Source organism: Primulina huaijiensis, unplaced genomic scaffold (assembly GCF_012295235.1).
Source record: "Primulina huaijiensis isolate GDHJ02 unplaced genomic scaffold, ASM1229523v2 scaffold5453, whole genome shotgun sequence".
NCBI lineage: Eukaryota > Viridiplantae > Streptophyta > Magnoliopsida > Lamiales > Gesneriaceae > Primulina > Primulina huaijiensis.
In genome coordinates this window covers 63,546-91,411 of record NW_027360734.1, presented here as the reverse complement: position 1 = coordinate 91,411, position 27,866 = coordinate 63,546, and the positions used below count along the sequence as shown (strand labels likewise).

The 27,866-nt window shown below is 34.6% G+C and overlaps 5 protein-coding genes across 12 annotated transcripts; 4 read left to right on the top strand and 1 right to left on the bottom strand.

The window, feature by feature from the left end:
- Window positions 1-206: 206 nt before the first annotated feature.
- On the top strand, window positions 207-4,087 carry LOC140970292 (uncharacterized). Of its 2 annotated transcripts, XM_073431946.1 has the most exons (8): window positions 207-407; window positions 493-685; window positions 802-888; window positions 1,335-1,664; window positions 2,257-2,395; window positions 2,648-3,076; window positions 3,209-3,282; window positions 3,395-4,087. In XM_073431946.1, the coding sequence occupies exons 1-7, from the start codon at window positions 337-339 to the stop codon at window positions 3,271-3,273; spliced, it is 1,314 nt and encodes a 437-aa protein (XP_073288047.1). In that variant the 5' UTR covers window positions 207-336; the 3' UTR covers window positions 3,274-3,282; window positions 3,395-4,087. The 2 variants fall into 2 exon arrangements, with proteins under 2 accessions (XP_073288047.1, XP_073288045.1); XM_073431944.1 differs by lacking the exons at window positions 3,209-3,282; window positions 3,395-4,087 and having other exon boundaries at window positions 2,648-3,202.
- A 32-nt stretch (window positions 4,088-4,119) lies between these two features.
- On the top strand, window positions 4,120-6,343 carry LOC140970291 (uncharacterized). Of its 2 annotated transcripts, none has more exons than XM_073431942.1 (3): window positions 4,120-4,442; window positions 5,496-5,648; window positions 5,940-6,343. In XM_073431942.1, the coding sequence occupies exons 1-3, from the start codon at window positions 4,318-4,320 to the stop codon at window positions 6,043-6,045; spliced, it is 384 nt and encodes a 127-aa protein (XP_073288043.1). In that variant the 5' UTR covers window positions 4,120-4,317; the 3' UTR covers window positions 6,046-6,343. The 2 variants fall into 2 exon arrangements, with proteins under 2 accessions (XP_073288043.1, XP_073288044.1); XM_073431943.1 differs by having other exon boundaries at window positions 4,120-5,154.
- Window positions 6,344-12,603: 6,260 nt separating this feature from the next.
- Window positions 12,604-13,351, bottom strand: LOC140970293 (uncharacterized). The gene has a single exon (XM_073431947.1). The coding sequence runs from the start codon at window positions 13,066-13,068 to the stop codon at window positions 12,868-12,870; it is 201 nt and encodes a 66-aa protein (XP_073288048.1). The 5' UTR covers window positions 13,069-13,351; the 3' UTR covers window positions 12,604-12,867.
- A 4,211-nt stretch (window positions 13,352-17,562) lies between these two features.
- LOC140970321 (uncharacterized) lies at window positions 17,563-21,219 on the top strand. 5 transcript variants are annotated; one of them, XM_073431985.1, is made up of 6 exons: window positions 17,563-17,704; window positions 18,974-20,041; window positions 20,140-20,187; window positions 20,257-20,355; window positions 20,680-20,844; window positions 20,929-21,219. In XM_073431985.1, the coding sequence occupies exons 2-6, from the start codon at window positions 18,998-19,000 to the stop codon at window positions 21,079-21,081; spliced, it is 1,509 nt and encodes a 502-aa protein (XP_073288086.1). In that variant the 5' UTR covers window positions 17,563-17,704; window positions 18,974-18,997; the 3' UTR covers window positions 21,082-21,219. The 5 variants fall into 5 exon arrangements, with proteins under 5 accessions (XP_073288086.1, XP_073288090.1, XP_073288088.1 ...); XM_073431989.1 differs by having other exon boundaries at window positions 17,597-17,744; XM_073431987.1 differs by lacking the exon at window positions 17,563-17,704 and adding an exon at window positions 17,762-17,972.
- A 764-nt stretch (window positions 21,220-21,983) lies between these two features.
- On the top strand, window positions 21,984-27,850 carry LOC140970328 (protein KAKU4-like). 2 transcript variants are annotated; one of them, XM_073432001.1, is made up of 11 exons: window positions 21,984-22,294; window positions 22,913-22,965; window positions 23,658-23,713; window positions 24,308-24,414; window positions 24,498-24,628; window positions 24,897-25,073; window positions 25,675-25,918; window positions 26,055-26,134; window positions 26,289-26,376; window positions 27,065-27,146; window positions 27,246-27,850. In XM_073432001.1, exons 1-11 carry the CDS (start codon window positions 22,054-22,056, stop codon window positions 27,568-27,570), a joined length of 1,584 nt encoding a protein of 527 aa, XP_073288102.1. In that variant the 5' UTR covers window positions 21,984-22,053; the 3' UTR covers window positions 27,571-27,850. The 2 variants fall into 2 exon arrangements, with proteins under 2 accessions (XP_073288102.1, XP_073288100.1); XM_073431999.1 differs by having other exon boundaries at window positions 21,984-22,300.
- Window positions 27,851-27,866: the final 16 nt, after the last annotated feature.

Below are 27,866 nucleotides of genomic sequence, written 5' to 3'. Positions count from 1 at the left end.
TTATAGTAGCATAGACAAATATTTTTTAAAAATGATAAATGATATTTAAATTATTGTGTATTTTTAGTTTTACTATTATTATTTTAGGTTGATTAGTTGCACTTCATCATAACTTGATCACCGCGGCCAACAGAAAAACAGAAACGTGTGTGTGTGTATATATATATATTTTTTTGAGGATATATATATATAAACCCTTCAACTGTCTCATTTCCCTCTCGTTCCACACGCTCCCTCTCTCTCTCTCTGTACGTCCTTACACAAGAGCGGTTTTGGCCAATTCCCTGATCAAATCGTTCGCACATTACCCTAACTCAACATATCTTCGATCAAACAATGGCTGACGAATCAAAGAGTCCGAAGAAAGGATCTATCACGGAAGAAGACGCCGCTGCGCTTCTTGAACGGTAACTTTTCATTTTTTTTCAGAATGATATTGAATTTCCAAGTGAAAGATGAATTTTACGGTTTTTTACCTATTCGTTCTTTTAGGTACTCTGTGGAGACGCTTCTGACACTGCTGCAAGAGGTGGAGCGAGTTGCCGGAGACAAAATGGATTGGGATGAGTTGGTGAAGAACACGGCGACTGGAATTTCCTGTGCGAGGGAGTATCAAATGCTGTGGCGTCATCTTGCGTATGGGAATATGCTAGAAGATCAAATTGACAGTGATGCAGAACCTATGGCAAGAATTCTTTTCCGCATGATATCTACTGTAGTATTGTGAATAGTTCAAAATACCGATCCTATCTTACTTCTTTGGGATTTAGTTTTACCAACACTTTTGTCTTCTGATTATAGGATGACGACAGTGATCTAGAATTCGATATGAAAGCTTCTCCGGCTGCAACCAATGAAGAATCTGCTCTGGCTGAAGCGTGTGTTAAAGTATGCCGGTGCATTATAGATAGCGACATAATTGTTCTGGAACTGTATGGATAAAGATAATCCGTGTTGACTTGATTTTGTGAAGACATAGTCTAGGGAGTGGTGATAATTATTTCGAGACGAACCATTATGAAATTTTATCTGCAAGAAGTAGGAAAATTAGATTAAATGTGGATGGATCTGACATGTGTACGCATGGATCTTGGTCTTTTTTTTTTATTATTTCATTGTTACTGAACAGATTAAAAATAATATGTTCAGTTTCATGTCTTTCCTAATCACGGTGTTCCTTTTTAGTTTTACTTGTTACTAACAGAAATTGGATTCCTCTTTTTCCGTGGGAGAAGTTATTTTGTATTGATAAGTAACACGTGATTTCTTTTTCACTGCTTGTCAATACTAATGCCTTCTGTTTGTCCAACGAGAAATTATATGGTCTTTTGCAGGTGTTAATTGCTTCTGGTTCAAATAATTCAAATCCTCCTGATGACTCAACTATTGATGCTCCATTGACTATTAATGTACGAAGCAGCAAGGCACCCCCTGCTTCTTCTGATAGTTCACTTCTCGCGGATGCTATTCAGGGGACTAATGTTACCATTCCTGTTTCTGTACAAAAATCAACTGGTGGTTTGACTCCCAGTAGAAGAAGGGATTGGTCCAAAGAAGAGGACATGAAGCTCACTGCTTCTGTGCAAAAATATGGTGAGCCAGATTGGGCAAATATTGCTGAAGGAGATTTCGAGAATGGTAGAAGTGCATCAGAGCTATCTAAGGTTCTTCATCTACCAAAACGTTTATCTTTTCCTATCACACTGTTTGCTTTGTTACCATTTGCAATTAACATGTCAGTTGCGCAACAAATTATTAATATCTTATTTTGTATGTTCAGAGGTGGGTCAACAGAGGCTGCCCCTTGTTGCATATGAACCTAATGTACTTCTCCTTTGGGGAATAAAATGAAGATTGTGATGGCTGATAGCTGTGTTCTGCACAGGAACTGTGAATGAATATGGTTGGAAAAAGGCTTCATGTTTTGTTCTCCTGTACTTTGTATGCGTTGCAATGTGCAGTCTACAGATAGTTTCCCCTAAACTGGAGTTTGAGAACAGATTACTTGTTTTCTGATGTGACGAGGTTTTCATTTACTTTCGTGACATTTGATCCAAGTCATCTGGCATTACCCTACATAAGCCATGGTTGATAGATATTGTACCACTATTTTTTAGCATGTCTGGATATTGATTAAAGCCATAGCTGATAGACCGCTAGTGTTTATTGTGTCTGGGTATTGATTAGGTTACTTTGGTCCAATTTAATCCTTCATATTAATAGTTTATATTTGATTAATGAAATGAACAATTTCAGAGGTGGACAGAGCTTACGAAAAAGCTGGACAGCTCAAACGCAGGATCCAGTTCACAACTTTCTGAACCCAAACTGGCTGCGGCTCATGGATCTCTGCCAATGGACAACACTTTAAATGTGGCCAACGAGATCAATACCGGTAATCTCTATTGTCTCTATTTCTATGTTTAGTTAACCCCTAAAAGCGCATAATGCCTCAGATTCTTTTCTTCTTGAAACACCACCACAAGGTACAGAATCCCAGATCCAACCTTTTAAACTTCTCACATATTTCTTTTCTTGAAAAATCACCAGAAAGTACAGAACCTCAGATTTAACCTTTTAATGCACCTGCATCACAACCAGACGAGCAGTTAAAAAAAGCCTCCAATGAAACATACTTCTATTGCAGATTCTGCCAAAGCTGCTGCGATTGCTGCTGGGGCCCACATGGGTGCTTCTGCTGAGGGTTCCTCACTCAATGACGCTGCTCGTTCTCAAAATGTTGTTCGTTTAAAAGCTGCGGCCGGTTATGTGATGAGAAAATACAGAGCAAGAAAATATCAACTGCCAAGCAATGTGCGCTCTATTCGCCGTGGCTTGGCTAAGGCTCCAATTTCCTCTTATTCTGCCCCTGTACATTCTGCAGCACGGGCAGTTCAGCCTAATCCAGTGGAAGCTGCCCCAGTCTTGAGCTTGTCATCCGAAAAGACCAACTCTACAGCCTCTATTCCAGAATCAGAAGAGAGCGGATATCAAGCTTCTATTTCCAGTAGTGATCCAGAAAATCATCCTCTGGATGCTCATGTGGCTATGCAAATCTCAGAAGATGAAGAATTAGGTAATAATATCAAATGCCTATTAACTGGGGTGACAATAAGCAAAGACCCTGCCACTGTTTTTAGGTTTGGGGAGCGGGGGGAATAACTTTAGCATGAGATTTCGAATAACAAAAGTGTATTTGATCTGACAGGAGATGAAGATGTTGAAGCAACTTCAAGTAATTCAATAGCACCAACAAAAGACGATGGAGAATAAACGAACCATGTATGATTTTCTCATTTACTGGATTACTGCGTAAATCTGTAACAAATATTCAACTAGCCAAACCCCTGAAATGAAATGCTAATTACTTGTTCCTGTTTAAATCGTTATGCAGATTCTATAGCTTCGGCGAGGTATAGGAAGAGAAACAGGAAACATACCAATCATACAATAAAAGAGGTTGAATTCGATACAGTTGACTCGTAATCAAGAAACTTAACGTTGGCTTCTTGTCTTTCTTGGCATTAGACAATATCTGGCGACTCTTACCTGTAGATATGTTGGTGAAATGAGATTTGTGCGCGCAAAACTAATCTGAAACTGTAACTACGGAGAGCGAAACATTATGAGACTACATCATTTGTAAAGTTTGGTTTTGAAAAGTACTTTAGTTTTTGCAGCATGATTGGAAAATCGAACTTTGCACATCTTTTTAGATTTTACATCGATATCATAGATTTAAATGAATTAGTTTAATGCAAACTAAATATTATGTTATTATCATCTTGACAATTGATACTTCGACTATGTGACGTGGATTGCATTTTGAAGCATTTGATTAGAATAAAAACGAAGACAAAGGAAGTTGAAATCGAAATTGAAACGTACCTTTCGGTTTGATTTGTTTTGATTTTGATTTTGAAAAACTTAATAAATTGAAATAGATTATTTATACATGTGCAAAAATAAGACAATATGTATCATGTTCATTCATATTTATGCATGACTAATTTGTACCACATGATCGAAAATAATTCAAGAGACATGATTTAATTTAATAGAGGCATGGGACTACGAGCTCATTAATTGATTTGTGAGAATAATAATCATTCGTTCATTTATTTTAGTTTCGTGCTCTTTAGAGTTTAATTTTACGCTTGGAGTTCTGAATGGACTCTGTAATTTCTCAATAATTTGATTGATGTTTGGGAGAGCTGGATTCATTCCTTGAATTTGAACTTTTTTTATTGATAAAAATGCTACTTACATTAATGTGAGATTGTCTAATTCAACTTCCTGGGGCAAGATGCTAAGTTCATGCTTGGAAACTCATTTTTATTAACATTTGGATTAAAAGGATCTGTAAATCTACGAGAAATTGGCTTTGCACCGGTGGACATAAGGAGTCAGTGGGGTCGAGCTGGGGCTCTGTGCTCTGCGTGGTATGATTAGATAGAGATGTTGATCATGTTACAATTTTCAAATTAGCACCATAACAGTTTACGAGATTTATAGAGCAGTAGTCCGAGATGGGCCATAGTAGTTGTTTTCCAGTTTGGTTTTGCTTTTACTATTAATCAGGTGGAGAACTAGGTTGGTCAGTAAAGGCGATACTGATTAAACTTTGCGCTGATTTCATGCTTCCACACATTTGTTGAATTGTAGGAAAAGAAATATCAAGGTCTGGTGGTTACTAGTTGTTGGTGGACTCAAAAGCATTTTCGCATCAATTTGTTTTCTTTACATGATGAATGGCCTTACAAGTTACCTACACTATGTACCAAATAGATGGTTTTGGCCATCTATGCTTTATATGTAAAAAGAGGGCAGTGCATGCCATGCCATGCCATTGGTTCTAAGTTTGTAACATGCATCGTCTACAAACGACGTGTCACTAAGCTACGTGTCATAAATCTATTGATCGCATGCGAAGAATTAACAATCTGTCATGTGAATCATGCAATAAATACCAGCCTCTCCGGCCTTGCTTACCTGCACTATTCGAGTTATCATAATGTAGTGGTGGTTTGCTTCAGTTTTTTAAGAGAAAATTCTGTCAAGAAGTTATTATTTTTTATGATTCAAAGTTGTTGTTTCGATGGATGTGCAATTTTCTTGGTTGCTGGTCATTAAGATCGATGGTGGTGTCTATAGGTTTGCAACTAATATTTTGCAACTCTTCTCATTGGCATCTTTTTATCTTTTGCTGAAAAAGTTGATTGATTTTGATATGGATTTTCTTAGTAATTGGATTCAAATTTCTTCAATCTTCAACTTTAGTATGTCCAAGATTTCCTTGGATCTTCTTATTACTTCTATTTTTGACGTCTAAATCAGATCTCTGCATGCACTTAAATTTTCTCAAACCTCTGCCCCTCATGTGCCCAAAAAAAAGGAATAAAACGCAATTTTGGTTCCTAGTCTGGTTCAAAAAACTTATGTTTTTAAACGGCGTGATTTTTTCATGTAACAACTAAACATTTCATTTTTTGTAGGAGGGAAGCTGTGAACCTCTGCAATGGAAAATCGAAATTCTTTGTGAACTTGGTAGGAGGAAGACTAACAAGCATAAATGAATTGGATAGCCCAGAGCACGTAATGAGCAATGATATATCGGTTTTGTCATATTTTCATTGGGATGTCTATAGGTTTGCAACTCTTTCATTGGATGCTTGTTAAAATCTTTTGCAACTTTTCTCATTGGGATCTTTTTATCTTTTGCTGAAGAAAATTTGGTGGATTTTGATACGGATTTTCTTAGCGATTGGGTACGAAATTTCGTCATTGTTAGACTTTAGTACGTTCAGATCTCTGCATGTTCTTAAATTTTCCCAAATCCCTGCCCCTCACGTGCCCAAAAAAATTAAATAAAACCGAAGTCGATCTTTTAATGACGTGATTGTTTCCATGTAACAATTAAACAGTTTCTTGTTTTGTAGGAGGGAACAGTTGAATATCTGCACTGGAAAATCGAAATACTTTCCAATTTGCAAACTTTGTAGAAGGAAGACTATAAGAAGCATAAATGAACTGGATATACCATAGCACGTATTGAGTAATGGTATATGATTGTCCTATTTCCTGCTCGTTTGATCAGGCAGGTGATTTCCTCCTTAAATTCATCTCTAAAATTTCTAAAAGACTTCCTCAGGGTAACATTTCTCTTGATAAATACATAAACATATGCACATAAAAAAAATTATTTCGTTTTTTTGCGCCATTCTTGTTATAACTAATGCTCTAACTTCTCGGGCGTAGGACGGATAAGAACGACGGTCCTACAACATAGCAATATCGTCCATGGAAGTCTTCTCTCTTTTGCAAATGAATATACATATTACATACATTTTTTCACTCGTCTATCTATGATAATCTCCCAAAAAAATCAGTGTACTATGTCCTATAAGAGCGTCTTGGTGACTGTTATAACACACTTCTTCTTCAAAAAATATGAGGTCTATATCCGTACACTTATATTAACACTTCCATTCATTTCCATTTATATATGATTCTTACTGTTCACTCATTTATTTTTAATTTTATTTACGTTAAATAAATAAATAAAATTTTATTTACATAATTTAAATGATTATTAATTTAATAATATATTTTTATTTGTTATTTAAAATGATTTTTTTATTTTACGATTATAATTTATTTAAAAATAAAACTTTATTAAAAATTAAAATTTTCTTTTAAATTTGTTATGAAACAAAAAAATCAAACTATAAATACAATAAAAAAAACAACAATTTATTAAATCGTTGGCACAAAATTTAAAATTAAAATTTTATTATTATTTTAATAATTTTTATTATTAAATTGTTGGTACATTGTTTTTTAAAAAAAAATAAAAGGAAATTTAAATGAAATCCACCTACCTCACGCCCATTCAAGACGCATTGAAGCACGCGCCCCGAAAGAATTTGAAAAAACTGAAAGAATTTGAAAAACAAACAAAATTTGAAGTTTCGTGAATGTCTAGCTTAGGGCTGCAACATAGCTCGAGTAGAGTTTGAATAATTCGAGTTTGTAATTAAGTCGAACGCAAATAGTTATTGAGTCTAATCGAGTAGTTTGTGAGCTATTCGACTATATATATATATATATAAATATTTATTTATTTAAAATTTAAAAAAATTGAAATGACTCGAGCTCGAATAATTCAATATATTATCGAGTCAAGATCGAAAATTAATACTTGAATCGAGTCTAACGCAAGTTAGAGTATTTCAAATTTTATTTCGAGTCGAGCTCGAGTGAGTAGACTCGATTGCACGTACCCCTAGACCAGCTAATGTGGCAATGTAAGTGACCGTTCATTGGTTTTAACATTACATTGTATTTGAACACCAATGTCAATGTCTTAATTACTTATTAGTATGTTACACGTAAACGCTTATTATATTTATCATATGATTTAAATCACTAAGATTTATCAAAATAAATACATGAGGAATATGGGAAATTAAAATTGTAATTAATGGATAAAATTGGAATGAAAGGGGAATAAAAAAATTTAGAAATAAATTTTGTTATATTTGTTATCTTAAAGAATAAATTTAAATAATTTTATCATTTATATTTTTGTCGACAAAATATACGAGTACTAGAATATTAAAATTTGTTAATATAGAAGCCTCTCCATTTATAAAATTATATAGATGATAAGATAACGACGATCCGAATATCGACAATTACTGCATATGGAAATTTGCTTCTACTTTGTGTTTAGCGTTGAAAGAACTGCTTAGTAAAGTAGATTTTCTTATTTCTAGGTAAAGTGTTTTTCTGTGTTCTAACCAAGCAAATCTGTGGTATTGGTCATTTGAGACCGAAGTCTGGAATTAAACACACATCCCTGCCAGTCTAACAAGTATGAAAGATGGTGCAAGGGAGCAAACATAGATGTCCCAGCTTAGTGTCTCCCTCCGCCAAACAAAGTGAAATTAAGCTATTGCAAGCTTTTCATGATAAATTTTAGAGATAGATAACTAGCACTTGTGATGAATGTAACTCTTGAGGTGAAGGGCGAAGCACAAATTCGAAATTTATCGGAGAAGCTAGAAGCCGGTGGTGTCGCTCATAAGCTATGGCTGGAGCAGCCTGAGAACATTCCCACTTGTCTTGCAACAAAACCCTGCCCTAAATCCTTTGTTTCCTCAATTTTCAAGAAGCTTAAACTATGTAAATGACACCCGTTCAAGTGCCATTTATGTTGCTTTAACAACAATCGATGGCAATGTTGTTCTTAGATGCAAACTATCGGAGATGGTATAAGCTTTTGTCTGTAACTCTGTATCTTGTTCTTATGATTCAATCAAGAATACAATTAAAGAAAAGCGTTCATCACTACCACGGTGCCCGGATGTAAGAGAAAATAAACCAGAAATCACGTCATACTATGATTGTATTATCAGGTATGTGATGTTTTTATAGATCAAAATTCATTTTACTACTCCTACTCACACAAGTATGTATGACCAGAAACGTTGGACACATACAATACACCAAAAAAGAAAGCCGACAACATTAACATCATCATCAACCCAGTCTTCGGAAAATACATCAATTTCTGATCGACTCAATATGTAAAACAAGTATCGATATTCGAGTATTATTTATACACACAAGTTATTACCAACGAGTACTGTTATTCATAGGGGTGGTTACCCTTACAGGTTAACCAATCGCCTAGAGCAGATGGAGCAGTAGAATCTACGCTTGGNTTTATATAGAGGAGTGAAGGTTTGTAAATTGGTAAGTGAGGAGGACACATGCATGCACTTGGCTGGTTTCTTGACATTATATTTTGTACATCGGGTTTGAAAGTATTTAAATATTATCAGAAAAAAATAATTAGAATCTATATATAATTAAATAATAACAAATGTTTAAGATATAATTATCAGTAGTTTTATATAAATAGTAACTAAACCAAGGGCGGAGCTACGTGTCGGGTGGCCCAATTTTTTAAAAAAATATTTTTATGTATTTTTTTGTGTCTTAGCTCGGACAACCTAAAACTTATACATAAAAAAAAAAAAAAAATGAACCTACTTGAAAACATGTGTGAGCCTGAACATACAATAAATCAGACCCAATCCCCAAACCTGTTGGCCTCTACTTAATTTCTCCCTGATTTCTCGTTGCTGTCAGTTCCTAGCGAGAAAAAGGTTGTCGATTATGACTTTAGTCCAGATAGATTTCAAATCATGACTCCGTTACTAATCTCCAAAACATAATTATCATTCAACCGATGGCAAAAACATGTCAGGGTGACATTAATAGGCCTAGGGATCGTTTTTTCTTTTCCGTCATTTCGAGTATCGAGTACCCGATCCGACCCGATTCCCACCTCTAAATTCAAAAAATTAAACGATAAATTGTGGAGTTAAGAGAGGTGCTCATATTCCTCCATTGGACCGTTGAACTCATAACTTGGCCCACAAACAGACATGACAACGATTTGGACTCGTAAATTTGGGCCATAATCGGGTTACTCAAGCCCAATTAGTGCACATTTTTAAATAATAGCAATATACTAAGCACGTGGGGGTGTAAACGAAAAAATATAATTCGACGCACAATAATTTTTTCAAATTATGTTGAAATTATGCTTTTTTTACATCAAATTTTGTATTTGAAATTTTTACTTATTCTCACAAAAAACTAAAAGTATTATGGAGAATAAATATCACGGGAATAAAATTTATATATTATATATATATATATATATGAAGTGTAATTTTCATGCTAAAAAAGTGTAATTTTAAGTACGTTGGATTAATTTTTCCATCAAACTTTATGTTCGATTTTTTAAAAAATTTTATTATAATTTTTTTTTCATTCAATATTGATTTATTGAAGTGGTAAGGTTGTTATGTTTATGATAACAAAACTAGAGCGTGTGTGTGTTTGTGTTTAGTAATCAAAAAAACGTGAATGTCGGACTAATCAAGGTAAAAATCTTCTAGCTATGATATGCTATCTTTTCCTCTTTTCCTTTATTCAGGAAGAGACCTTCCACATGTCTAATTGTTTGCGCTTTATCTGGCTGGTTGTTCGTGCTTCAAATGCCTGCCTATTGATGACAACATTTGGCCTTTCGTATGGATGCAATCAGCCTATATAAATAAAGGTTGTGCCAAGCTCGAAAACACATCATAAACGTCCCTCGTTCCTACTTTCTTCCTCCTGCATACACCTTGCTTGTGCAAGCTAGCTGCTTCTAATTCTGCGTGATCTTCTGATAAAGTTCATGTACTAATTTTGTTCGCCAGTGTGACGATTTGTGCAACATCGCTACAAGCCTTCTCGTTGTATTCTAGAAAACAGTCGTTCGTCTTAATCCTCGAAACACATACGGAGGGAACAAATATGTTTTAAAGAAACTATACGTGTTATAAGACTCAATTTAATTTACTATTTTCTTCTTATTCTTATGTACACGATTTTATATTTTCAATAGTATAATTATTTCGTTTAATACTTTGTCTTTACGTATACGAGATTGTTGTCGTTCAGTGTTCTTTACATGTTCTCTTCTTATTTTACATTTAAGCATTTTGGTCACATCTTTTACAAATTTGCAAAACTTTGTAAAAGAAAAATCAATAATCACTTTTTAAAAGCATTTACAAACATTATTTTAGTGTTGTTGTGTGCTTCTACTACCGATAGGTTTTTTTGGATGTTTTAATCGTTTTAAAATAAAAAGCACCTTTTCCAATTATTTTTTATATTTATATTTTTTGAAAAAAAAAAAGAGAAAAGTGAGAGATTGATTCCACAAAATATTAAAGATTTTTTTCACATAGTTGACACACACTGAGTGTGCCAAAGAAACTAAAGTGGTCCCTCACATGACCATTTTCATGTGATGAAAACGGATAAATTTGGAACTAAGGATGGGATAAAGAAGGATCACAAAATATGAAGAGATTTGGGGAATTTGCTGACATAGAATTTGTCAATTTTCCCAAATTATTGTCACCATTCAATTTATTTATTTATTATTATCTAAAGAATGACAAAAATTAAACAACAATATATAATATCAAAAAATTAATATATTTATATTATCCGGAAAACGTCATAGTTTAAAATTTAAAAATATTTTCTTTTAGTTATAATGTGACAACCAATTTCTCGGGTTTTTTTAAAAATAATTTAATTTTAAAAATTTATTTCAAAAATAATGTAAAAAAAAAAACACATTTCCAAAACTACTGCAATCCGCGGTTATGGAGCGCGGACGCTGCTCACGTGGAGTAGCGTCCGCGCTTCGTAAGCACGGACGTNATATTTATTTATTTAAAATTTAAAAAAATTGAAATGACTCGAGCTCGAATAATTCAATATATTATCGAGTCAAGATCGAAAATTAATACTTGAATCGAGTCTAACGCAAGTTAGAGTATTTCAAATTTTATTTCGAGTCGAGCTCGAGTGAGTAGACTCGATTGCACGTACCCCTAGACCAGCTAATGTGGCAATGTAAGTGACCGTTCATTGGTTTTAACATTACATTGTATTTGAACACCAATGTCAATGTCTTAATTACTTATTAGTATGTTACACGTAAACGCTTATTATATTTATCATATGATTTAAATCACTAAGATTTATCAAAATAAATACATGAGGAATATGGGAAATTAAAATTGTAATTAATGGATAAAATTGGAATGAAAGGGGAATAAAAAAATTTAGAAATAAATTTTGTTATATTTGTTATCTTAAAGAATAAATTTAAATAATTTTATCATTTATATTTTTGTCGACAAAATATACGAGTACTAGAATATTAAAATTTGTTAATATAGAAGCCTCTCCATTTATAAAATTATATAGATGATAAGATAACGACGATCCGAATATCGACAATTACTGCATATGGAAATTTGCTTCTACTTTGTGTTTAGCGTTGAAAGAACTGCTTAGTAAAGTAGATTTTCTTATTTCTAGGTAAAGTGTTTTTCTGTGTTCTAACCAAGCAAATCTGTGGTATTGGTCATTTGAGACCGAAGTCTGGAATTAAACACACATCCCTGCCAGTCTAACAAGTATGAAAGATGGTGCAAGGGAGCAAACATAGATGTCCCAGCTTAGTGTCTCCCTCCGCCAAACAAAGTGAAATTAAGCTATTGCAAGCTTTTCATGATAAATTTTAGAGATAGATAACTAGCACTTGTGATGAATGTAACTCTTGAGGTGAAGGGCGAAGCACAAATTCGAAATTTATCGGAGAAGCTAGAAGCCGGTGGTGTCGCTCATAAGCTATGGCTGGAGCAGCCTGAGAACATTCCCACTTGTCTTGCAACAAAACCCTGCCCTAAATCCTTTGTTTCCTCAATTTTCAAGAAGCTTAAACTATGTAAATGACACCCGTTCAAGTGCCATTTATGTTGCTTTAACAACAATCGATGGCAATGTTGTTCTTAGATGCAAACTATCGGAGATGGTATAAGCTTTTGTCTGTAACTCTGTATCTTGTTCTTATGATTCAATCAAGAATACAATTAAAGAAAAGCGTTCATCACTACCACGGTGCCCGGATGTAAGAGAAAATAAACCAGAAATCACGTCATACTATGATTGTATTATCAGGTATGTGATGTTTTTATAGATCAAAATTCATTTTACTACTCCTACTCACACAAGTATGTATGACCAGAAACGTTGGACACATACAATACACCAAAAAAGAAAGCCGACAACATTAACATCATCATCAACCCAGTCTTCGGAAAATACATCAATTTCTGATCGACTCAATATGTAAAACAAGTATCGATATTCGAGTATTATTTATACACACAAGTTATTACCAACGAGTACTGTTATTCATAGGGGTGGTTACCCTTACAGGTTAACCAATCGCCTAGAGCAGATGGAGCAGTAGAATCTACGCTTGGTCTTGAAATAAAGCGGCACGAAGCACAACCGCCACTGGCTCTGCACGTCCATAGCTTGCACCATGCCGCCGCAGTACGGGCAAGCACCCGGCGCTGCCTGCCTGCCTACCACCCTCTCGTCCTCGTCGCAAACAAAAACAAAGCACATGTTTTCCCCTTCAATAAATCGCTCGATCGAATATTTCTGAACCTTTCTTCCCACCAAAAAAAAAAAAGGAAAAACAAGAATTGGGTTTGTGAGTCGAATGGATGATGAAGTTGATTCAACGGAATAGTGGATTTGTGATGAGAATTTTGATGGGTTATTGGGTTTGTATAAAAGAGAGCGCTGCTTCTGGAATTAGCGATATTCTTTGTGGAGACGACGAAGCTACTGGTTCATTTCTTTCGAATTCTGAGACGGAAATTCCGTGTTGAAGATTCTGGCAATTTAATGCGCGTTGACGTTTCTATGGAAGACAACGTACGCGTGTTGGTACTTTAAAATAATAATTCAAAATTATTTTATATGGTACTTTTAAATTTAATATTTTTTTTCGAAAATAAACATCTTCTTCTAGTGATAAACCGAACAAGTCGTGGTTCAAGCGAATGAGGAACAAGAAGACCCTCTCAAATGTAGAAATGCCCCCATCACAAAAACAGAACAAAAAAGATGTCATAAAATAGCATATCTTGATAACTAAAACACAATTAAAGTCGATAGTCGTTCAAAACTTAAAATTGATTTATTTTTTTTATTTCGCTTTATAAAATTTGAATCGAGAGTTTTTGTTTCCTTAAGTATCTATTTTCACAATATCATGGAGAAAAATGTAATCAACCAGTTTTTATGGGGGTTCAAGTTGTTAAAAAAGGTAAGCGTTGGATTACTTTTAACATTACTTTCTTAAACAAACCTATCACACAAGAGTTGTCAAATGTGATTTACCTGACTACCATGATTTATAAGTTACTGCATTAATCATTTAATTTATCCAGTGAGTATCGAAAAATAGCGATTGTGGATTCTATCATCATAAAGTATATAAAATTTAAGTAATCTCGATATGTACCAAATAATAACAACATATTTTGTCGTTGTAAAAAAGAATAAAAATAATACCAATCCCAAAATTGTACACACAATAAAACCGTGTAAACCACAAGAGATGTTATTGCACAAATGGAATTAGATATTAGGCTTAGCAATTTATGCTACGCAATTGCTCAATATTGAGCATGAGCACATATTGGAATAACTATTACATCGAACTTATTACTTGTGACCTAATGGAATCGAAAAAATAAGTCACGATACAAATAGAGTTAGCAAATATATTGAAATTTTTTATGATTTACATTTCGACAACTTCAATTGAAACTATGCTTTGATTCATAATATAAATAGAAAATTAAGAAGGGTCAATTATTATATTTCATTTTAGCAAGCCCATGAAACCCAATAATGCATATTTCTGAATTTATAATCCAATAACCCACTCAAGTGCAATTTAAAGAACGCTATCTAAATATATGACCCAAAATGAAGCAAGAGAGTGACGCCATACATAAATAAAACTATAGACCATGTAAAAGAGGAAGTTCATTGAGACCGAGTTTTAGCTCTAATGATCTCACCTTGTTTCTCTCTTGTAATGACTCGGGTTTGAGTCCTCCAACCTCTTAGAATATGATTTAAAAAAAGAAACAAGAGGAAGTTCATTTGGGCATTTCAAATTAGGCCTTAGGGTATATATAAATCAAACTCATGGAAATCTGGTTTTGAAGTTGCACTTGTAATTGTCATTTTACTCAAAAAGCTGAATTTTTATATTTAACTTTTGGATAATCGATATATATATATCGATTCATATATAAACTTTAATTAAAATACGAGAGACTCGTACGATTCAATGATTTAGAGATACACATATAAATAATTCTCGTGAATGATAAACTAACTCTAATATGACGGTGTTAGTAATTGTCATGACGTGAATATTAAAGACAAATATTATGTGAGTTAATGGAGTATGAGGAAGCCAAGTGTTGCACTTTGAGGTTAGTGGTGGGGTTGCTAGTCCACAAAAGATAAGCAAATCGTGAACAAACGATTAAGGTCTGTTTTGGATTTTATAGAACAATAAGTTGTTTGTATTTTCTTAGTTTCAAGTAAATATCACTTCTTTCATCATCGGAAAAATAAGGTTGCAAAGCCGACACGGAAGTGGAGGAGGCCCAGTGGGCCCTTAATCTCGGGCATTCCGAATAACAGAACCTGGAAACCAGATCCCACGGCTGAAATCCACCAACAGGCCGGACGGTAGTTTTAGGTTATATTTAATAAAATTCGTACCTCTTGATATATAATATAATATAACATATAATAATATAACATAACGGGGGGGATTTGGAGTTTACTGAGCGGATTTAGTTGGGTGGCCATGCCACTCGACTCGTCCGCCCTTACTTGTAATGAACAACAAATAATATTTTTACCACATACAAATGTTATTGTGTTATACAATTTTTTGTAATGTTAAGAAATATTAATAATTGGAACCTCGAAATATAGAGGTACTGCCTTAGAAAATACGAGAGATATCCAAATAATTCAATGATTTTGGGTATAATTGTTACAAGGATTGAACTAGTTATCTATATTGTTTACAGTAGTTGATTGGGTTTTTTTAAAAAATAAATTAATTTTAAAAATTTATTTCAAAAATAATGTAAAAAAAAAAAAAACACATTTCCAAAACTACTGCAATCCGCGCTTATGGAGCGCAGACGCTGCTCACGTGGAGTAGCGTCCGCGCTTCGTAAGCACGGACGTTGGTCCACGTAAGCGACGGAATATTGTAGCGACGGAATATATATAAAAACCGTCGCTATAAACCGTTGCTAAAATGGAATCCGCGACGGTTTTTTAACTGTCGCTTTATTGGAATCAGCGACGGTTTTTAAACCGTCGCTAATTAGCGACGGTTTTTGAACCGTCACTAAATGCCGAAATGCCTACCTCCTCACACGCCACGCATAATTGTATCAACAGCGTGCACATGTACGTCGCGGATAATTTTGAACTTTCAACGGCTTGCAACTTTGCAGCGTGCAATATACGCTGCGGAAAAAGAATTTGCGCGCTGCGAAAAGTCATTTTTATTGTAGTGAAGATAGAGAAAAAAAACAGACAATAAGCTCATCAAAAAATAAGTTTTTTCAGTAACCTCTACTATTTAACCTAGTTTTTTCAGTGATTCAGGGGTGGCTGACTTTGGTTTGTTTGGTCAGCAGGATTTTAAGAGAGTGTCTTGGTCGAACATACACAGTTTTACAAATTTGCTTAATGTTGGTTCGCAGCATCTTGTACATGACATTCGACCACAGAATGATGTTGAGGAAAATAAACAACATTCAATTGAGATATCCCAGTCTTGATGAATTTCTTGTTTGTTTATTTCTCTGTCTTCACTACAACAAAAATGGCTTTTCGTTGCGCATATTGCACGCTGCAAAATTGCAAGCAGTTGAAAGTTCAATATTATCCGCGGCGTACATATGCATGCTGTTGTGGTATTTCGTATTAGCGACGGTTTACAGCGACGGTTTATTAAACCGTCGCTACGGTTTACTAAACCGTCGCTAATTAGCGACGGTTTTTATATATATTCCGTCGCTAAAATATTCCGTCGCTTACGTGGACCAGCGTCCGTGCTTACCAGCGTCCGCGCTCCGTAAACGCGGATTGCAGTAGTTTTGGAAATGTTTTTTTTTTTTACATTATTTTTGAAATAAATTTTTAAAATTAAATTATTTTTAAAAAAAACCCTAGTTGAGTGGGTTAAGAGGGACACAAAAAATTGTCTTTATATTATATACATTCGTGAACTTTATTTTATGTATATATTAATGATTTTAAGCATTTTTTTCATATTTTTCTCAATCAACTATTATAGATTGGATAAATAACTTTTCCGATTTATTTATGTATGTTATTTTAGAGGTAATAAATCATAATTACATTAAATATTTGAAAAAATATTTTTTATGTATAAAATCACAACTATACTAATTATTCGAAAAATAAAAAATAAACTGTTTGTATGGAATATATAATTCTAAATATCTTTTAAAATATATATATTAAAATCAGACAAAACAGTTAGAAAGAAAACTTAATTTGCTATAAGTCATATTTCTGGTCAGCTAGATTAGTTCGAATGTTGTCAAGCGATGTTTCCTTATCATCCAGCTCGATCTGCTTATGAAAAAAATTGATGAAAGTTTATTTATCGGATCTATAATTGTTGATTGAGAAATATACATTTTGATATTTCGCAAGACAGTTTGGTGAAAAAAAAACTCATAAAAATAATTTGCGGTCAATATTATTTTACAAGATAAAAAAAATATTATGAATTTTTGGCAGTTTTTATTTAGAAAATTTTATTTAAGGTATTGAAAACATGGGTTACATGTTTACGAATTTTTTTAGTTCCACAAGTACACATGTATTTATCATTTCAAAAAAAAAAAAGTACACATGTATTTATGAATTATGATTTGAATCACATTTTTGAAGATCTTTATTTTCTACTTAATTAATTATATACATCTTATTTCAGCACAGCACAGCACGCACGCACGCACGCCCGCCCGCCTCTCTCTCTCACCTTCCACTATAAGGGCAGGACCTTCTGCCCTTGTCGTATCGCATCGTGATTGGAATTTTTTTTTTCCTTCTCTTTTGGTGGGACGAGAAAGGAAAAGAATAACGAATGGAAAAAGGAGGAAGAAAGGTGAAATAACGGGAATCATTCGTTAGCTTTTGCTTTCGTTGTAATCAATCCGTTGGAGTTTTTCATCGTTTCTTAATTCACTGTTGTGTTCCTTGATTAGTTTTAACGAAAATTTTATGGGTTATGATATGGTTAGTTTGCGTTACTTTGTTTCTTGATTGGTTTTTGTAAGATATCAAGTTTCTATGAATTGAATTTACGAAGAAGAATCGATATATTTTTCAACGGTTTCTTCAATTTTTTCTGGTCTCCGTCCTGTTCTTAGTTCGTACGTGGGTTTTCCTGCTTCTGTTTCCCTTTTGCGGTCTGTTCGTCTTATTTTTTTTAAATCTCCAGATTGTTTTGGAGTTGATACCCAAAGCTTGTTTCTGTTGAATTTTTAAGGATGGTTCTGTTGTTGTTGGAGTTGGTGCGTTTCTTTGAAAGGGATTTTATTTTGGTTATTGTTTTATTTAATCATGGATGATTATGATCTTTTACAGAAATTTTTTGTTGTTATGTTGTTTGATATGTTTATCGAAAGATATAGGATGGTTGTCTCTTATTCAGCTCCCCAGAATACTCTTTGCTTCAATTTTGTGGTCACTTGATTTTGATAATTTTTTCTTTACGAGTGAAGCAATTGAACACAATATAATATTAATAAAAAACCATTGCTAAGTTTCACACATACATGTATATAAGAAGGAATTGAAATATTCAAAGGATTCACCATTTTACTGTTCGTGCTTTTATTTGTACTCTTGTAATATTTTTTTTTCCCATAGACTCCCCTGTTGAATTTTTTGAGCTTTTTTATCGTATGCTTTGAGTTTGGAGTGTTTCCACGTGAAAAAATGGGGTTTTTATTGTGAAATCCCTTCCTGGCATTAATCTGTTGTTGACTCTGAACATGCCTATGTTGTTATGTTTTAGAGTTCTTCACACGTACTGCTTAAGTGCTACAGTTATATCTTGTGTACTCAATCCTAGGTTGTTTTTATGGGCTCTTCATATGTTTATGGATGTTTTACTACTTTATTATTTAAAATGTGCATATGCTCTCTATTTTACTTACTATTCAATGAATAACTTTCTTCTTCCACGGTCGAGCTTTATTAGTTTTACTATGATACATAGACTTGTATGTTGTTCACTGTTGGCAAGTCACTTTTGTTGTAAAATGCTTATGATCTTTCGGCAATTTCTTTGGCATTCCATTGTTGTTCAACCAAAATTGTTGTTATCCATGTTTTATTTGAAGCTAAAAGTCTGCTCTTGGTGAAACAGGGTAGAAGCTCAATTTAAGGATTAATGGATTCACGTGCTGGTAAAAGAAGTGCAGGTGGGCCGATCACTCAGAGAAAAGTTCTTACTGTTGCTTTTAAAGATGCAGCTTCTGCGAGGGATGAAGACGTTCGATTTTGTAATCGAATAGGATGCAACGGGAGAATTAAGTACAGTCAGACTACAAATTTCGGAACCATAGATAGATCCAAATGTCCTAGACCTTCTTTTTGTTCTTTGCGTGGGAATGGAATAATTGGAACTTCTTCTAAGAGAAATTCTGCGAAGATGAGTGAAAAGAAGTTTAATTTAGATTCAAGGAGAAAGTTGTTTTCTCAATCAGAAAGTAGCGTGTCAGGTGATTCACTAGGTAGAAGTCCAACTTATCAATCCAAATTAGGGATTAACAACTCTGAAAAGATTACTATAACGGAAAGTAGGAGTTCAAATGTATCTTCAAATATTAGGCCTCGTAAACCCAGCATCCTGCCGTCTTCTTCCGATTTTTTGGCTTCTAAAAGCATTGGCACTGGGCCATCTAAGAATAGCACTTTGAGTAGGCATAGTCCAAGGAGCCTAAAATCTGGCTCAAAACCTGATGTTATACCACCTAGTTGTTCATCAGTGTCCAAGTCTATCGCAGAGAATGCAATGAAAAAGAGAAGCCATGAAAAGGACACCAGCTCATCTCGTAGTGGGAGAAAAACCACAGCCCTATCATCTTCTCATAGGCATGTATCACCTTCGACTAGGCGTACCTCAATCTCCAATTCAAGAAGAAATAGTTGCATAGTTGGAGGGGATAGCAGTGCTACCAGTTCTGCTCGGGCTCGAAATTCAGGAAATATAAACAAAAGAATGAGGCCTACAGACCGAGAAAATAGACAAAACTTTTCATCCATTGGAGAACCTTCTGATACAGAAACACCTAATAGCTCCCTTTCTAGTGATTCGAGCAGTAATGGTGATAACTCCTCGACTTTGATGTATTTCAGTTCGGAGGATCTTGGTTTTAACCATTCAAGGAATCGTCGTGCATTACCTCGAGATAACCTTGATGGAATCGCTGAGGTAGTGTTCTTGTTATTGGATTGTAACAATTTTTTTAGTTTGGTTTTTCTGCACTAATTGTGTCTCTCCATTATATCCGTCGTAATCTCACTTCACAGGTATTATTAGCTCTTGAGAGGATCGAACGTGCAGTGCTGACGCATGAGGTAACTGATGTTTGTTTACCATTCTTATATCTTGAAATCAAAATTTATGATCTTATTCTATGTTCCCAGCAAGTACTAGCTCTGGAGGCCAGGTTTTTCCTCACCGGCCTTAACCTCCACGACCAACATCGAGACATGAGGATGGATATTGATGATATGTCGTACGAGGTTGGTTTTGCTTTTACTTGTTTGTCATACTTTGACTAATGATAACCATTTATAATATTCATTTTTTCCAGCGTGGTCTTTGCTAATTTTGTTTGGATCTTCTCTCAATTCCTGTATTGGTCAAATATTTTGTTGACTGCACAATTTCCTCTTCATGTATGGTTACCTGGTGCTATGGAGGGACTTTACTCCTATTTCAGCTCTTAAATACATCCTGCTACCATGGGGGAGGGGGTGTTTATTCAGATTCTTGGAGGTGGTTATTATTTGTTCGCTGGTATTTGCTTGAGTTTTATGACATTGAGTATGCTGCGCATTTGACAGGAATTGTTAGCTTTAGAGGAGAGGATGGGTACGGTAAGCACGGCCCTCTCGGAAGAGACATTGTCGAAATGCATCAGGAGAAGCATTTACCAGAATACCCCATTGGAAATTCGAGATACGGGATCAAGCGAGGATGGAGGTGACATCAAATGCAGTATTTGTCAGGTATTTTATATATATATATATATATATACGAAACAAAGTAGATTCTTCATTTCATGTATTGCATGACTCCGCCATATTTTGCAGGAGGAGTTTGAACTCGGGGACAACGTTGGGACGTTGATTGAATGTGACCACGGTTATCACATAACGTGTATCACCCAGTGGTTAAGTCTCAAGAACTGGTGCCCGATTTGTAAAGGTTCAGCAGCCCCATCACAATCATTTTCATCTTTGTGAATGGCTATTTATCTGTACAGAGCTTGGATTTTCTTGAGTTTGTTACTTTTGTGAATATACTGTCATACTGGAATTTTAGTCGTTTTGGTGATACTGCCTACTGGCTGCCTTGTGCAAATGCATGCAATATTCAAATTATTGTCTTTCTTTTGGCTTTATTTTTATTTTGACTTCTAGAAATTTTTTGTAAAAAAAATCAGGCAAGTGTTTTATCTATTTATGAAAAAAAAAATTGAAAATCTCAAAAATAAAAATGTGAGCGTCTGTTTTGGTATCTTTCTCAAAAACGTGTTTTCAATTATATCGATACCTATAATGATGTTAATCTTGTATATTGTTATCAGTTTGATAACAATATTATCATTTTGAATAAAATATAGTGTAGATTATTGTAAAATATGTATTTTTAGAAAATATTATATGCAAATTTCTATGATTGGACACTTTTATATGTTTCTTAACCAAGTAACCAAGTAAAGTATCAACTCCAACAATTGAAAACTAAGCTTTAAAATAACTCTATGCTATAATTTACAAACTTAAAAAGGAAATATTATATTAAACAAACACGATAGTTTAATTTTGGCCTCTACGTGAGTGAGTGAGTGAGTGAGCTAGTTTTTTTTAAAATTAGGTTAGATTTGTTACAACATAACAAATGGTGTTATTTTCTTTTGTAATCTTCGGATTATTAATTTGCAAAGGAAAATCAAAGAATCACAATTTTTATTAAAAAAATGGATCCTGATTTTATAATCATAATAACAAATACAACTCTGAAGCAGTAAATATACAAAGCATTGTCCAAAAATAATATAAATAAATGTGAAAATAAATATGAATACGAATAAACAAAAATGGGAAAATTGGAAAATAAAAATTCGTACAAAAGCATAAGTTAACTAACCCCGTAATGTCCTGAAACAAACGAATTCCGATCTTTCCATTTCAAAAATTCCCATTTTCCTCCAAATGGCAGATTCTCGATCCGGTGCCGGCGGAAAAATTGTCGCTTATAGGAGGAAGCAGCGTCTCGCTACCACCCCGTATGACCGCCCGCCCTCGCAGCCTCCGCCTGGTAAAAGCCCTAATTGGTTTTCTGGCAGAGTTTTACCATCCGCCCGCGCCATAGCTTCTGGCGCTGGAAAAATACTTGCGAGTGTTTTATACTCCGAGTCTTCATCTTCAGAAGAAGATGAAGACGAGGACTCAGGTGCTGGTACGCATTCACTTCTGTTTGGGGTTTTTTTAAAATTATAATTTCCTTTCCGCGCCTCTTGGTTTCAATTATTTTTTTGTGTTCAATTATGCGCTATTAATGATTTAATTTCTACCAAATGCACGTGAAATGTTACTTCCCGATATTCTTGATCCTCTTCACTACAGTTTTTTGTTTTCCGTTAGGTAAAGTAGATGTGATGCAACCTAAGTCACGGAAAAAGGAGCCATTGATAGAAGTTTATGGATACATTTGGGATTATTATCGTGAGCGCTTCAATGGATGGTTATCCTTTAGATTGCACATCGTCATTATTCGTCACTCTATAAAACAAAGCTGGCAATGATTTTTTATACGCTTTGACTTTATATAAGATGTATTATGTAGTTTTATGACGTTGAGTTTATGTCATAAGCATATTACACCATGAAAGCCTTAAACTTGCTTTTGCAGAGTTCCTCTTAGTGATAATTTTGATAAATGTGTACTGGTGGTGGGTTTATTAGGTCATTTTTTATTTCCACTTTCACCTACTCTCTTTCATGTACATTGTTTGACTTACTCGTGTTTTTGTAACTTCTTTTCTTCTCTATCTTTTTTGTTTGGCAAAAGATGGTATTGACAATGATGAAGATGCTTATGATGGAGATAAGGCCTTGCATGAGGTAACCTCACTCTTATCTTATAATACTACTGTTGCACCATATTAATGTTAAGATTAACATTGGTGGATCCCCCATTTTTTGACTAGGTGTCATGTTTCTATTTATGTGTGTTATGCATCATCGTCTACAGCAACAAAGAAAAATGGTTCTGCCAGAAGGGAAATACTCTAATTTTATATTAGAGGGATTGGACAGATTTTATTATTTGCTGTGGTTGATATCATTCATGGTTTGTTTAGTTTAAGTCTAAGAAGTGTTAGAAGGATGATTCACGGTATCTTGAGGATACGAAAAGATTCCTCTCTTCATGGAATTTATAGTTTGCATTTACCTTTTGTCTTTTTGTTCCTTTGTTAAATCTTTTTATCAATACAAACCTTGTCACGGCAAAAGAATCCAAGCACAACAACACATGATCTTCCCAGCTCTTTGATCAGGCAGTCAGTTAACTCATATCCGAACCCCAATTTCAGTAGAATAACTTGGCATCATTTAGATTGTTTTAGAGTCTCGTATCATGTTGTGCGTTCTTGATGGACGATCTATACTGAGATCTGTATCTCGAGTTTGAAATCTTTTCATAACCAGAAAACAGAATCTGTACTACCATTCTTTTAAATGTTGATGATTGAAATGCCTCAAAGATATCCTCTATCATTTTCCGCTGATGGTTCCTTGATATTTGTGTGCAGAGGATTGAAACAAAACGGATAATTGAACAACTTATAATGCAGGAGACTTTCTCAAGGTAATCACAAGAACTTTGAGGTATTTGTACCTGGCTTGAAATTTTGTGGTTCTAGTTCGTAATTATTTTTTTTTCTTTTATAACATTCGTTATTTTTTCCATTTCTCTTTCTGATAAGAAGTGATAGTTGTTAAGATATAATTGTGCCAGGTCAGGTTTCTGAAAATTATTTAAATTATGAAGTTATTATTTGAATCTATCCACGGGACTCCAAACTTTGAAACTTTTAGAATCTTTTGCTTTCTTCTGTGTCTTTTTTACTTCCACAGAACTTCGTTCCAAGATTCTGCTGCTCAGGCTTTGAACTTGATTGCTTTTTTTTTTCTCAAGAATGAATAATTATCTTTCATGCATTTAGTTTGATGGTGTTAGTTATGTTTATCGGTTTTATAGAGTTGAGATGTAACTTATGCTGGTAGAACTCAATGACTAGATACCAGGACCCTTTATGCTGTACTTGAACCTCGCTAGTGGTATCCATTGGGCATGTGCTAAACTGCTAATGTTTTAAGGGCACAAATGTTCACAATAATCTGATTGGCTGTACTATGGACGTAGTTGATTTTGCTTACTGTTATTTTCATCTTTTATCAGGGAAGAATGTGATAGGTTGACTGAACTTCTTAAGTCACGAGTTATTGATTGGTCGATGGAAACAGAGAAAAGAATTGCTTCCCATCCTGGGAAAATGACAGACAATGGTTATTGCCTTACAAGAAATTTTATATTCGTCCTGGGGTGAATTCTTCTCATTATTTGATATATTTCTTATTTTCATTTATAGAAGTTGGTGATATGTATAAAGAAGCAGTTTTGGAAGCGAAAAAATGGTTTCGAGAGAAGAAAATGGGGCCAAGTTCAGTGGAAAATACAGATGAAGGGACGTGTGATCCCAACCCCTCTGGGACCGAACATGTTAGTGATAACCTTTTTGTGATATTTGATACATACTACATGCTGGATGATCTTTTGTTAACCACTAATATTTTGACTATTTATCTTTTTACCTTCACTTTCTATGTTTCTGTTACGTATTTTATACCCAAACAGATTTTATTTTTCATTTTTGACATCAAAGATGTCACTTTTGCGCCCTTTTGAGTCAGATTGGTTCTTGACTTTACAAAGAAATCTTGGTATTAGGATAATGTTATCTGATGATTTGATTATGCTAATAATGCAGGTCAATAGTGCGGGCGGTTCTCCTCTTGATGTGGCCAGATCCTATATGAGAGACAGGCCACCTTGGGCATCTCCCACGAAGCTAATTGAGTTAAGCACCCCTTTGACAACAAGAATGGAGTTGATCAAGGAAGGAACATCATATTCAGTTGGCCATGACTCTTTGTCTTCGTCAAAGGTGCATGCCTGATTATTTCCCCTTTATACTTCTGTTCCTGCATCCGGAAAGCAAGTCACCTCGTGGATTGCTGAAAACTGAACCTTTAACTCTTTTTTCGTTTGAAAACATCCGAATTGTTTTTGGGGCTGGAACTATAAATGTGTTACCTGTGTCAGTATATCTAGTATCTTCTGCTTCTGAACTTCTCGTATGGTCAGTTTGATCAACAATTTGATTACTATATTAAATAAAGTATCTGAAAAAAGATTGAAGGTGTGCCGGTGTATTTTCAAACTCAAGTTGAAGGGTCTATTGAGTCTGTCCTTCCAAAATTCAGGGTGTTTTGTGGCCATCACAGCAACGATTTATCAAGACACATAGATAGCTGAAAAATAAATTTGTTTACAAAAAATGTTGCTGTTTATAACAAATTTATTAATCTCATAATCTTTTTTCTGTCCTTATATGATCAAAAAAATGTATATTAGTTATGCAGGGATATGTCATATGGATGATGTTTTTCTTTTTGTCCTTTTATTTACTTTGTTTGCACTTGTTTCGGGTCATCCTATTTATTAACCTTTGTTTTAGACTTTTAGTGTTTATCGAAATGTTGCAGAAACGGAATTCTGTTACATCTGGATCATGGAATATCCAAGAAGAATTACGGAGAGTGCGCGCAAAAGCAACTGAAGATATGCTTCGCACTCCATCTTCCAGGATTGATCCATCATTGTTTGCTATTGCAACAAGTAGGCAGGAGGGTATGGAAAAGAAAGCTATCGAGCCAGATTCTTTTAGGAAAACTCACCAAATAGGTGTGTTGATGGATGCTGGAGTGAGTTCTGATCCTGTCCTTGCAGGTTGGTTTATATCTTGTCTGAATGTTCAGCTAGTCACTGGCAAGCTATGTTTTCTGAAATAATATTGATCTAATTTATATGTCAAACAAGTGTAACTAACAGAAACATGCATTTAAAAACATTGATTTTTGGTCAGCTTTGGAGTCGAGGCAAGATGGCAAGGCAAGTGAAGCACTGTCAACCAAACCAGCTAATCTTTCTTCAGGAAATAATGAGGTAGTTGTTGAGTTTTTTATACTCTTTATAAGCTGTTGATTAATATATAATCATGTAGAACTATAAACTGGATCTGGAATAAGTATTTAGCACTAAAAGCTTTTAACTTGCACTTGTTAGTGTCTTAGACCTTCAAGTTTATTTCTTCTTAAAGGATTCAAAAGTTGGTCAAATTGATGGTGAAAGCTTTACACTCAAACTCCCACTCCCTACCAGTTCCAAACCTGAGGAGCTCCATGCTGGTATGTAGTCTTTATTAATTGTATTCGAATTTTAGTTAAATTTATTTTGTTGCTGAATGCTGATAACTATTGAATAGAGAATCGAAAAGGAAATATCAGCTAAGCCTTACATGTGATCTAAATGTAGTTCCTTTTGTGTAGCCTGTAGGTTGCGCTTGTTAGGTTCTGTTATGTTGTTTCCTTTTTCACTTCTCAGTTATTTTGAGATTAATTAAAATTGAAATTTGGACCCTAAATCATGCATCGTTTGGAGACTACACACAAGTGGCTTTTATCGGCCGTTTGGCTGTAAAAAATCCAAAGAAGTGTTGAGGATAGCACAACAAGCCAAATGACATGGCAGAGGGGCTAAAATAAACCATCACGTAGCTCAAATAGTTGGGTTTATACTAGGTGATTTGAAGAGTTTCATATTTCCTATTGTCATCAATCCGTGTACACAACACATTTAGCACCATCTCTTATCAAAGAACGATTTTAAAAAGTCAAGGTTCTTGAGCACTTGCAAAATATCAGTTGGTCACAGTTTACCACAAGTGGGCAAGTCATTGTGGTGTTGATTAATTTGTATAGCAGAGTTTCTGAGACAGTGTGCGTGTTCATGTTGTATTAATTTGTATAGCAGAGTTTCTGAGACAGTGTGCGTGTTTATGTTGTATATGTCCTCTTCTCCTCTATCTCTTTACAGATTCAGAGGGACCTCCAGAAAACAAGGTTACTGAAATTGGCGGAACACCAGAAGTAAATGGTTTTTCCCTATCTCAGACTAGGTAATGTAAAATTGCTCTCTTCTTCCGATAGTGAAAGGATGCCACACTATTTCTCTCATAACATCCATTCTTACAACTAATACTGGTTCTACTTCTCAGTTTGTCTGCTGGAGGTGTTACTAGCCAAAACCACGAGCAAGACAATGAGGATAGCCACGATACCAACAAGAATAATTTGCTGAATGCTGGCAATTTGGAGGGCAGATGTGAGCTTTCGACCGAAACTTGTGTAGAAGTTCCTATTGTTACTGAAACCGCTAGCATTGCAAGTGGTTCTCAGAATAGTTTGAGCAAGCAACGTGAAGAGTTATCAGAAGAGATGATTCAGCCGTCAACAGATGGAAAGACTGATTTTATGCATGGAAAGCCACAAGAGAAAAAATCAGGTGGGAACCTCCGACGAAGCAAGAGAAGAAGTAAATGAGGATGTAATTTTGTTTATTAGTTCAACTACGCTGTACACTATTTTAGGAAAGATCTTCCACAAGTTCTGTTTTAGGACAATATGATCGAGTAGTAATTTAGGCTGCCAAGTATTTCATTTTAGGCTGCTAAAGTATTTCATTTTATTAGCTTTTAACTTGTTATTGTTTTCGCTGATACTCTAGGGCTTTTCCGACTGTAATTGCATCAGCAATGATGTTCAATTTGTACTGGATGTTGGAGTACTCTGGTTATTTATTTATTTTATTATGAATTAGCTGTTTTGGAGATCAAAAC

What these genes read in the sequence shown, in the direction of transcription:
- LOC140970321 (XM_073431985.1), top strand. Translation starts at nt 18,998, where the DNA reads ATGGATTCACGTGCTGGTAAAAGAAGTGCAGGTGGGCCGATCACTCAG. An exon ending in TTGATGATATGTCGTACGAG is followed by an intron (nt 20,356 to 20,679) that starts GTTGGTTTTGCT and finishes CGCATTTGACAG; the next exon opens with GAATTGTTAGCTTTAGAGGA. An exon ending in TCAAATGCAGTATTTGTCAG is followed by an intron (nt 20,845 to 20,928) that starts GTATTTTATATA and finishes CATATTTTGCAG; the next exon opens with GAGGAGTTTGAACTCGGGGA.
- LOC140970293 (XM_073431947.1), bottom strand. Translation starts at nt 13,068, where the DNA reads ATGTGCTTTGTTTTTGTTTGCGACGAGGACGAGAGGGTGGTAGGCAGG.
- LOC140970328 (XM_073431999.1), top strand. Translation starts at nt 22,054, where the DNA reads ATGGCAGATTCTCGATCCGGTGCCGGCGGAAAAATTGTCGCTTATAGG. An exon ending in GAGATAAGGCCTTGCATGAG is followed by an intron (nt 22,966 to 23,657) that starts GTAACCTCACTC and finishes ATTTGTGTGCAG; the next exon opens with AGGATTGAAACAAAACGGAT. An exon ending in TTTCTTCAGGAAATAATGAG is followed by an intron (nt 26,135 to 26,288) that starts GTAGTTGTTGAG and finishes TTCTTCTTAAAG; the next exon opens with GATTCAAAAGTTGGTCAAAT.
- LOC140970292 (XM_073431944.1), top strand. Translation starts at nt 337, where the DNA reads ATGGCTGACGAATCAAAGAGTCCGAAGAAAGGATCTATCACGGAAGAA. An exon ending in ACAGTGATGCAGAACCTATG is followed by an intron (nt 686 to 801) that starts GCAAGAATTCTT and finishes TTCTGATTATAG; the next exon opens with GATGACGACAGTGATCTAGA. An exon ending in TGGCTGAAGCGTGTGTTAAA is followed by an intron (nt 889 to 1,334) that starts GTATGCCGGTGC and finishes GGTCTTTTGCAG; the next exon opens with GTGTTAATTGCTTCTGGTTC.
- LOC140970291 (XM_073431942.1), top strand. Translation starts at nt 4,318, where the DNA reads ATGCTTGGAAACTCATTTTTATTAACATTTGGATTAAAAGGATCTGTA. An exon ending in GGGGCTCTGTGCTCTGCGTG is followed by an intron (nt 4,443 to 5,495) that starts GTATGATTAGAT and finishes CATTTTTTGTAG; the next exon opens with GAGGGAAGCTGTGAACCTCT. An exon ending in TTTCATTGGGATGTCTATAG is followed by an intron (nt 5,649 to 5,939) that starts GTTTGCAACTCT and finishes CTTGTTTTGTAG; the next exon opens with GAGGGAACAGTTGAATATCT.